General features: G+C 43.2%; 1 protein-coding gene across 6 annotated transcripts in view; it reads right to left on the bottom strand.

Moving 5' to 3' along the window:
• The window catches only part of AFF2 (ALF transcription elongation factor 2), a 472149-nt gene that overhangs the window by 9911 nt on the left and 450870 nt on the right, over positions 1–11368 (bottom strand). For all 6 annotated transcript variants that reach the window (XR_011535908.1, XM_070604228.1, XM_070604227.1 and 3 more), the window contains 3 exons: positions 8320–8391; positions 7878–7971; positions 5501–5553 (listed from right to left, as the gene is read on the bottom strand). Coding sequence is in view for 5 of the 6 variants with exons in the window: in XM_070604228.1 (XP_070460329.1) it covers positions 5501–5553; positions 7878–7971; positions 8320–8391 (219 nt within the window). In the remaining variant the exon portion in view is untranslated. The remainder of the gene's footprint in view (positions 1–5500; positions 5554–7877; positions 7972–8319; positions 8392–11368) is intronic.

Here is an 11368-nt window from a genome sequence, read left to right as displayed (position 1 = left end):
TAAGATTCTGAAGATCTCTAGGTTTTTTTAAGACATGCTAACAGGGATGGCTGCTAATTGTTGACCATTCACCTGCACGCTGCTTTATAAAGAGAAGTCGTCGGAGTTCCTACTTCGGGCAGTACCAGTGTTTGGAGATATATTTTTGGTTAATTCTTTAATGTCAGCAACAAGGAGTCACCTGCTGGCTGCACATAGCGTGGAGGGCCTGGACTTAGGTTGGTCTGCTGCAGGCTTGTCCAGGGACAGTCCCATAGGCATGGGTGGCTTCCAGTGCGCCTGGGCAAGGTCCATGTGCACTCCTGGCCTCCCTATCCTCTTTCAGCCAGACTTGGAACAAGTGCCCAGGCAAATGCACCACTTGATTGTGACTGGACATTTTGGGGGAGTAAAAGAAATGGGGGAAAGCTATGTTTGAGACTCCCTGAGTGTCCCTGTTTGAAGAAACCTCCTCCTCATTCCTCTGAATACACCCGCACACCTCAAGGAACCCTCTCTCACTCCCCTCCCCTTTACCAGCTGCTGCCATTGGCAACCCTGGATTTCCAGGGTGGCTGTATTCCTCAGAGCCAGCCCCTGCTCGCAGAATGGATGTGCACCCGACAGGCAGCATCCACAGAGGCTCTGGGGGAAGAGCAATCACAAAACACCAAAATGCTGAAGTGCTGCTGATCCGATCTGGGAACAATTCAAACTGATATACTCGCCTCGAGACTCATGCAGGCTGTGCTACAGCCGCGTGAGAGCTTCTACAAACAGAGGATATCTTCTGGTATGTTCTGGTATGAAGGGGAAAGAGGATCCTCACACTTGCTCTGCACTTGTCTGGTGTAAGAGGGTATGAAGGTTTACCAGCTCTCTTTATAATTTCTGAGATGTTTTGATAGAAAGACTTATTCTCAAGCCAGGGGTAGGGCAGGGATATGTCCAAGCTAAGGGACCTAGGCACAGAAGGGTTAGCTAATGACAAAAGAAAAGCAGTGAATGCTGGATTTCCTTGTCATGGCAGATTGCAAATGCTATTTTCTAGGCATTTTCCCCAGTGGAGGTCATTAACTCTCAAATGTCAATTTAAGGCAAGAAAGGAATAGGTTCTCATTTGTAATCTCTAGAGAAAATTGCAAAGCTGTCAGGTGTCACAAATGTTGAAAGGGGGACTGTGTGGTGCTGGGAACAAAGTACTGGAATCCCAGGAGACCTGGACTCTAGCCCTGGCCCTGCCTTAAGACTGCTGTGTGCTCCTGAGCACGTCCTTTCCGCTCACTGGGCCTTCCCTCCACTGGAAGAAAAGGTTAGATTCGGTGATTTCCACTCATGTCCAGAAGTCACAAGGGGAAACAAATCACTTCTGTTCACCTCGTCCATCTTGAAAAGGCCTTCTTAGTTTATAACACTGAAGTGCTATTGAGGGGCTTTCTTACCCTTCCACTTCCAGTTTCCTTTCTTTCAAATCCTCGGTAGCAGAGGCAAAGGGAGCTAGGGCATGGGTTTGCTTTCGGTCATTACTGATCTCACACGAGGTTCTGTGAGCTACCCTCCTGAACAGCATGCCTGCACACCACATCGTACTAACGAAATGAAAACATTCAAACATGCCGAAGGAATTGTGACTGGCTAAAAGAGGGTGGATGCAGCGCTCATCTCGGTATGCCTCTGACTCCACCTGTCTCTCCCCATTGCTTGGTGTTCCCCAGCCTACGCTCTTTCTGTGAGTCTATTTGCAGATCTCATCCTTTTCTTCCTGTCTATGGCACATGCAAATGAGCATGCACACACAAGCACACGCTTCTCACCACTTCCACCTTCGTCCAACCCACGTCCTCTCTCACCTTCCAGCAACACTCATGCCTTTGCTGTTCTTCTGACTGATTAGTTTCCGACTCCAGAGGTGGTTGCTGTTCCTCTGCTTGGAATGCCCTTCCCCCAAGTATCTGCGTGGCTCACTCTCCCATAGTCCTTCTCTAATGTCCCTATTCAAGATTGTTCCCCTGCTCCCTCCCCAATTCCCAGCAGCTCTTTCCATCTCCTTCCTTCTTTCAATTTGCTCTATGACATTTATCATCATCTAGCATACTGCACATTTTTTGCGGTCTTTCTCCTCCAACAAAATGTGACTCGATGAGGACAGGGACTTTTGTCCACTTCATCCAGTGTTGTACCCCAACATTTAGAACAGTGCCTGCTGCACATACTATGTACTTAATGAACACCAGTTAAGGAAATGAGTAAATTGCCTTCCAGCCATCCCTCTATTATTATTCAGTACCCACTACATATAAAGTGCTCTGGAGAGGTAAGAAGGAGAACAACGTATAGCACAAGGAGAGGGGACATGTTTGTAAAGCGCCTGGCAGAGCGTCTCATACATAGTAGCCACGCAATATTTGGTGAATGAAAGAACGGATGGCCCTATTGAAAAGAGCTAATACTCTGATAGGGCAGCAGAATTCATTAATTTCTGGCAATCTAGGGTAAGGGCCAAAAGCGAGGTATAGATGAAGAGGGGTGGGAGTTCTAGGGGCGGGATCACTTGTGCTTTCCAACTCAAAAAGGTAACAATGATAACAAAAACCGTGGCAGCGGCAGTAGCCACTGTTTGATAAAGTTACTGTGCACCAAGCATGGTGCTCTGGGCTTCACTGATCTTATCCCTAAGCCTCAGGACAGCTCTGTGGTTGAGTATCTCCTGCTACTGTTTCAGAGGTGACAAAAGGGCTCAGAGAAATTCAGCTCCTTTCTGAGGGCCACACAGCAAATCAGCTGAAGAGCCAGGGTTTGAAAAGCAGGTCTGTTTTCCTCCAAAATCCATTTTCCTTCCCTTCCACCGTGTTACCTCAAAGTCTTCCATCCTACTAAAGATTTCACCTGATGTGCGTGTCCACCTCTACCTTCACACTTGTGTCCACAGCAGATTCTTGCCACTGTTCTCCCCAGGCCCATAGGTATCTCATCTATCTTCACACAGGTACAGCCCTCCCTAAACTTGGGGAGAAGTTTTGCTTGATGTGGATGTTCCCTCCAGTGACCACCAGAATCTTCATAATCCTCTTACTAGCCAACGTCTCAAACAAGTGGAGATAACCCTTTTCTTCTAACCCTTTCAATATGGCAGCCACATCCGCCTGTCTCCTGAAACAGCTCTTCTCAAGGCCTCCAGTGGCCTCCTTCTGTCACAATTCCATAGCCTTCCCAGCCTTCTTTCTTCTTATTCTCTCTGTGTGACATTTGAGATTCTTGCTCAGCCCTTGAAAACACTCCACAATGTGGCTTCCATGACTCTATATCAGGGGTCAGAAAATCTAGCCCGCTACCTGCTTCTGTATGGCCTGTGAGCTACAAATGGTTTGAAAAGATAAACATTTGCAATCAATTTGATGAAAAGGAACACTAACTTTGAACCTCAATTAAGCAAAATGTTATTTAAATAAAACTCCATTTTTCTCCTTAGTAGACTTATGTTATAAAAATTGTACTTAGTTGTTATATTTTTAATTTCATCAGCAAAGTTTTTATGGAAATTTGTTTTCTCATTTATGTTCTTTCTCTATAATAGCCTCAGTTTTGCCTCTTGGCTGGCAAAGCCCCAGATCTGCACTATCTAGCCCTTTACAGAAAAAGTTTGCCAACTCTTGCTCTATACTGAGCAGATTTTTCTTCTTCTTCCAGCTGCTTTGTTATACTTTATTCCCCTAGCCCTTAAAGTCAGAGGGTGCTGCTTCTGGAAGGTGCTGTGAGAGGCCCCGTGTGGGGCCGGCCAGCCTCATCCACTGGGGAAATCAGGCTATAGTCTTGCTTGCAGACAAGAAGCCCTCCCTTACCACCAAGGGAGGTCCAAGCTCTCTTTCACTTGGGCTTCCACAGAGCTTTGTTCATACCTGTCGCCTACCTCCCCTGGACTGTGTGTTTCTGGAGTGCAGGTGTTGCAAAGAATTCAGCTGTGTCTTCAGCCCCTTGTATAGAATACACCCAAAGTGTCTGCTGAATGAACGGGATGGAACCCTGGGCGACCATTTTGAGTCGCCTCATTCCAAAGCTCTATGGCCTGCCCAAGGGAGGATGCTTTCTTCAGACAGAAGGTGCTTAAAAAATCATTTCAGGAAGGTTTTAATGTGACTTCACAAGCTTAGGATGTGTTTCAGTTCTTTCGTTTCAGAATTAAAAGACAATTTTTTTTTTTCCCAGTGATTTTAATGGTTGCTTACCTGAACTTGCCCTTGCTCTACTCTGTGCTCAGAGAAAATAGCTTTCTCTGGGCCTTTCACTGGTTATTTGTATTTTCTGAACTTCCGGAGAGAAGCGTTCTTTCGCTTTTGTTCATCAATATAAGGGTAAGACCTAATTCAACAATTTAAACTGTACTTCCTTTCAATACAGTAATTGAGTTAACACATCGGTTTTAATAGATGTGTTCCCTCCCTCTGAATGTTTTTATGATCTCAAAGTAGAGTTCATCATCCCACTGCTTTGGGAGTGAGCTTTGTAGTTATTTATAAAGTGGCAGAGGAGACTACTAACTCTTGAAGAAAGTGTTTTGATCAGAGATGCAAGAATTTTGAAATGGTGAAAAATGGTAAAAGCAGCTCTTTGCAAAAGTATAATCCCCAGTCATCTAGTTTCCCTTCTCACTACTGGTGGTAAGTGGGCTTGGGGTGGTGAGGGAGGTATTAGGATCAGAGGAGAAACTGATGCTCAAGCAAGTAAGCACAGGCACATAGCCAGTTCATGGCTGAGACAGAAGTAGGATTCCAAAGCTCCCTCTTAAAAGGAACATCTCTTCGGATGGGCCCCAGAAGTCATCGGGTCCAACCCTTTCATTTCAGGGATGGAGAAACAAGCCCACAGAGAGGAAGGGGCTCACTTAGCTTACCCCTGGGAGCTAAGGACAGTCTCAGGCCCAGGTCAATGGTTTCCTGACTCTCACCCTACTGAGCTGGCCCAAGCACATACAGCTCTAAATATGGCCGCAGGAGCCGCTAAGTTCATTGAGCCTTAGATCAGCATTATAGTAGATGCTTTCATATTTTAGGTCAGGGTATTTTAGTATTAATATAAAAATCATCATGAAGGCTCAGATAATTGGCTGACTAAGTGCCTTCACATTTTTAGCATTATTATGCCTTTGGTTTTATTAAACAGCACTTACCATATATCAATGACTATTTCATTGGTCTTTCATTACTGAATGAATCATTGAAAAATCACTGCAGTGGAGTTCACTTTACCCTGCCTCTCTGAAATGGCATGGTGCTTGCCATCTCATTAACAGATATTTTTATGCCCATAATTTGGCTTCAAGATCAAACAGTTGAAGAAATTTGGAATCACATCATGTTAAACTTTTCTGTCCCGCCATTAGCTGAAACCTGACCAGAATTTTGTGTGCACAAAAATAACTGTAGTCTCAGAACTGAGCCTTCATTCCCTAATTGTCAATGCAAAATATTTAGGGTATATTAAATCACTGATTTTCATGTAAAAGCAATTTTCATAAGATACTTACTTTCCATTGCCTACCCATGGAGATGGTATCTGAGTGACTTTTGAAGCATTTTGCTAAAAAAGAGAGAGAGAGAGAAATAAGGACATCTATTTTGTGTTTTATTAATTCAGAAACAGATGGAAGTGTGATTTCGAGGACATTAATATTGATTGCAGCATTTCGGGATGCCTCCTGTTTCCTTAGCAGAGCTGGTGTGTATGTGCACGTCAGCACACCACGACGCATACTCGATGAAAATAGCTGGTTAGGATAATTAGTGGGCTCCAATCAGGACCATGAAAGTCACTTGATGAAAGATCTTATACACTAAAAGGCCCAGCGAAATCAGACTCGGTTTGCCAAGAAGTGGTTTAATTATCCTCATCTGAAATTTATTCTGCAAAACAAGCTCTTCAGAGTACAGACAAGCTTTTCACCTTTTGCTCCAGTTGCAAACTTTTTCCCTGGGATGCAGGGTGGGCTGTAATTTCTGATGTCCCAGGAATGTGCCAGGAGCAAGCAGCATCTTTTGGTTTGTTTTTTCATGAATCACCTTGATTTGCTAACTTTACATACAAATCCTCATGGCTGACAGTTTTCCCTGTTTAGCAGTACAACTGGTCCAGGGCTGCGTTGCGATGGAGCACTAAAAATTCTTTTTCCCTCTGATGCCACTGGGCTGGTTTAAAGAATGGGCCTCCTGTATCCTCGTGAAGCACAGGGAAGTCTGACACTCAGTGCCACTACAATAGGACATTGACCTCACCATGTTGGAGCCCAAACAGCACTAGGCTAGGACGCCTGTGTTACTGAGCCCGACTCAGGCCTGCCTCTTCACAGTCACACCCCAGTTATGCTCGTCCTATGCCTCTTGGGTTCCGGCCCAGCCCCCTTTGCAAAAGGGGTGCTAGCAAGAGCATCTGCATTTTCAGAAGCCCAATGAGAATGCGCCATTTCTCTGGAGCAGCAGAGACTCATACCCAAGGTGCATTCTGCAGACTCCAGTTTTTAACCTCAAAGAAGCTAAATGCGTTGCTGGAGGAGTGAGTTATGCAACATCTGTTTGGTATTTTGCAATGCCCTGAAAGCTACACAGGACAGGTCAAAGAGGACAGATACTAGAGCACTGGCTCTCTCACAAGACCAACAGCATCAGCAGCACCCGGGAACTTGTTAGAAATGCCAATTCTCGGGCCCTGTCCCAGGCCTACAGAATCAAGACACTATGGGGATAAGATCCAGCATTCGGCTTTCTCAAGCCCTCCAGAGGATTCAGATGCCCACTCAAGTTCAAGAACCACCCTTCTAGAGCATAGGTTGAGACTGCAGACATACGAAGGGATGGGCAGCTGTTGTAGTTGACCCTGTCCACCTACATGAGCAGTAGCTTTATGGCATTATGGCCACAACATGTAGTAGCTGGCGAACTCACTCTTTTTCCCTACTGTCGGTGTCCTCGTACAGCTGTGCACCACCACACGCTGGGTTTGGATGTTTGATGTAAGGTCAAGATTTGGTTCATTTCAAACAACTGCTTTGGTGCAATTTGGCCAAGCAGTCTCATGCACTTGGTAAAAAATTTAATAATAATAATAAAATTGTCTTTTTCTTTTGAGATCTGCCCAGCAGAAGGAGCCCTGAGTCTTCTCAACTCTAGGTCATGACCAGTGTTGGGGGACAGAGGTAGCAGAAGCCCCAAGGATCAAGCCAGTGGCAACTGGTACAGTGGCCCTGCCTAGCACCAGGCTGCTGCTTGCAGTTTTCATCTAGGCTCATTCCCAAATTTTGGCATTGCATTTTTGCAGTTGAAATATCTTTTCTTGCTTGAAAATTAAAAAAAAAACTTCAGCTCCCTAAACGATGGATTTATTTGTTTATTTGTTGTTTATGTGTTTATTTTGGTAACCAAAGCATTCAGTTGTCTTAAAGTACAATCACTACACTCCAAGACTCTCCATAACCAAAGAACTCCCATGGGTGTGACTATCCTTCCAGAGCCCAGAGTGGCCACAGTGACTTCTCTCACTGCTGAGAAATCTCTGGGTTGGCTTCTCCTTTGACATGAGACTGACCATAGCCACAGCCACAAGCTGTGTCCCCTGGTGGGTCCACTGTGCAGAGTGGGACAGAAGGCATAATCCCCCTGACTGCCAAGGGCCATTTGGTCAGTCTGGAGAATAATCAGGGGATTGCACAAGTGTACCTTCTCTCCCTGGAATCAAATCAAACCTAAGCTCTCCACTGAGCCCCAAGCAGAGGTGGGAGGACTATGGGCAGCCAGGATGAGGGAGGTTAAGCCTTTGGCAACAACAATCTTGACATTTACTAACATGCCTGCTATGTCTCATTAGAGATTTCATTTACCCGGCACCTATAAATTATACAAAATAAAGATTACCTTAAAATATTCCATCAGTGATCTGGAGTACTTCATAGCATGGTCCTTCTTCAGTTTAAACATCCGCAAGTAGAGAAGTGATAAACATCGGTAGCTGTGGTGATGAGGAAAGGATTATGTTAATGCCAGTGCTTAATGAAACCTATAAACTATAAAAAATGCTGATTTATATTTTGTGGTTGCTCTCCTATGGTTATTGAGGAACATAAGTAAAAGAAAAAAAATTAAGTAAAGGGGTAAGCATTAAAATCCCATCTTGATAAGGGTGTAAATTAGGAGAGTAAATGTTTAGTCAGCGACTGAAGAAATCCATTAGTTATCCTTTAATAGTTTAATGGAAAACAAGAATAATGATCTGAGGTAAGCAGCTTAAGTTGATCTGGAGTTTTCAAATCCTTCTGCGACATTTCAGCTGTTTCCTTGTAGCCTCCATGAGACTTACCATAATACTGCCAGCTTTTTGTCCCCTTCTGAAGCCAAGGGGCTTGCAAAGTTCTTCAGTCTCATTGCATACCTTTGAAGAGAAAGGACAAGCTCACGTGGAATCTGTATTACCCTTCAGAAAGCCCCAAAGTCACTGGTATTCTCACTCCTGAGTGCATTAACCCCACCTCTGCTCTGGGCAGGAGGCCTGATAAGGGCATGTGGGCAAAAGCATGCTTTCCTGAAAACATAGACAAAATGATGATCAGAGAGAGCCACAATAGCACTGATGTGACATACAGAAGTTAACTCTGGAGAAGTCAGCTAAAACCGGAGCCCACATTCTAGGACAGTGCTGTGGAATTACCATTAGTTTGGTGTGTATATAAATGCTGACGAAACACTGTTTCTAGGAACATGCTAGCTAAACATTATTGCTTTTCAATGAGAGATGGACACAAATGTCAGTCTCAGTGGAGTTTATGACAGATGAGGTAAATAATACACAACTATGTCTGACATGAGCATGGGGAGGCTGCAATCAGACAGTTAAAAAGGTCTTTTCTAATGGCTCAGGTTTAGAATATATTTCTATGGAAAGTGGTTTTGTTATTTTTAAAGGGAAGGTCGATGTCACAGCATTTGAAGGTCTATGTGCCCTTAATTTATGGTGCTTGTATATTTTGTCTTTCCAGTCTCTTTAATTGTTACTGTTCCACACTGGGGTGATCGAAGGTTGAGTAGTTTCCATTTTATTCTTCTAGCTGAGCACATTCCATTCTGGGCATTTAGACTCTTGAAAATCAATTCATTGCATAAAATCATTGTCTGAGCTTTAATGCAATTTCACAGGTACTTGTGGTGGAATAAGTAACGAAGTTCAGTGTTGCAGAAGGAGGTTGAAAGTGTGCAGGCATCCTGGGCTAGTTCTCATTTATGAAAAGGTGACGGAGAGCCTGCAGCGACGCTGTGCTTGTGCCATGTACTCCTCATGTTCAGCAGCCTTCCCAGAACACCAGCACCCCTGGGCTCGCCCCCCAAGACTCTGCGGCTCCTTGACGTGTTCTATCCACCCTGCTTCCTGGTTATTGTTCCAGTTCTGTTGAGTGAACATTTTCCAACAAAAGGGTCTGTGCACTTGATGTGAGTGCCTCCTCTTGTTGCAATATTAAGCAACAGGATTTTTATTATGTAATAAATCTAACTATCTTTGACAATTGGATCACTGAAATGTCAAGTCATTGTGGTGCCCCACTTGTTTTCACACATACATTTCTGTTGCAGATTCCCAAGGCTCAGAGCAACTATAATTACTTGAATGAAGAAAATGGGTCTCTTTCTCTGTAGCCAGCATGCTGTCGGGGAAAGAGTAATAAAAATATCTGCAACATAATATTATACTACTAAAAACTATGTTCATATCACAGCCACCCTCTAATTGCAACCACTTTGGAAGTGATTTGATAGTGGAGCTTCAATTGCCTAAATGGACCAGAAGACATAGTTGCTTTAGCTCGTTTTATTCCCAACTGAAACTTCTCTCAAAAGAAAAACTATACACAGACATAACTTCATAGAAAACATTAAAAAAACTATATATTTAGGCTCTGGCCTGGCGGCACAGCAGTTAAATGCACACATTCCACTTCTGTAGCCCAGTGTTTGCCGGTTCAGATCCCAGGTGCGGACATGGTACTGCTCAGCAAGCCATGCTATGGTAGGCATCCCATGTATAAAGTAGAGGAAGATGAGCACAGATGTGAGCTCAGGGCCAGTCTTCCTCAGCAAAAAGAGGAGGATTGGCAGCAGATTTTAGCTCAGGGCAACTCTTCCTCAAAAAAGAAAAAAGAAAAAGTCAGTAGAAGGAGGGAAATAATAAAAATTAGAGCAGAAATAAGTGAAATTGAAACAAAAAAGACAGTAGAAAGGATCAATGAAACAAAGAGTTGGTTCTCTGAGAATATAAGCAAAATTGACAAACCCTTAGCCAGACTCACTAAGAAGAAAAGAGAGAAGACTCAAATAAATAAAATTAGAAATGAAAGAGAAGAAGTCATAACAGATACCACAGAAATACAAAAGATTATAAGAGAATACTATGAAAAACTATATTCCAACAAATTGGACAATCTAGAAAAAATAGATAAATTCTTAGACTCTTATGACCTCCCAAAACTGAATTAGGAAGAAATTAGAGAATCTGAATATAGCAATCACAAGTGAAGAAATTAAAACTGTAATCAAAAACCTCCCCAAAAATAAAAGTCCAGGACCAGACAGCTTCTCTGGAGAATTCTACCAAACATTCAAAGACGATGTAATACTTATCCTTCTCAAACTATTCCAGAAAATTGCGGAAGATGGAGCACTCCCTAACATATTCTATGAAGCCAACATCACCCTGATCCCAAAACCTGACAAGGACAACACAAAGAAGGAAAACTACAGGCCAATATCAATGATGAACATAGATGCAAAAATCCCCAACAAAATTCTGGAAAACCAAATACAGCAATACATTAAAAAGATCACAAACCATGGTCAAGTGGGATTCATACCAGGGACACAGGGATGGTTCAACATCCGCAAGTCAATCAACGTGATACACCACATTAACAAAATGAGAAACAAAAACCATATGATCATCTCAATAGACGCAGAGAAAACATTCGACAAGATCCAACATCCATTTATAATGAAAACTCTCAATAAAATGGGTACAGAAGGAAAGTACCTCAACATAATAAAGGCTATATATGACAAACACATAGTCAACATCATACTCAATGGGCAAAAACTGAATGCCATCCCTCTGAGAACAGGAACAAGACAAGGGTGCCCACTATCACCACTCTTATTCAACATAGTACTGGAGGTTTTGGCAAGAGCAATTAGGCAGGAAAAAGAAATAAAAGGAATCCAAATGGGCAATGAAGAAGTGAAACTCTCGCTGTTTGCAGACAACATGATCTTATATATAGAAAACCCTAAAGAATCCATTGGAAAACTATTAGAAATAATCAACCACTACAGCTAAGCTGCAGGGTGTAAAATCAACATACATAAAT

The sequence above is a fragment of the Equus przewalskii genome, chromosome X, assembly GCF_037783145.1.
Source record: "Equus przewalskii isolate Varuska chromosome X, EquPr2, whole genome shotgun sequence".
Lineage (NCBI taxonomy): Eukaryota > Metazoa > Chordata > Mammalia > Perissodactyla > Equidae > Equus > Equus przewalskii.
The sequence above is the reverse complement of the archived record's forward strand: the minus strand, read 5'-3'. Positions and strand labels throughout refer to the sequence as shown.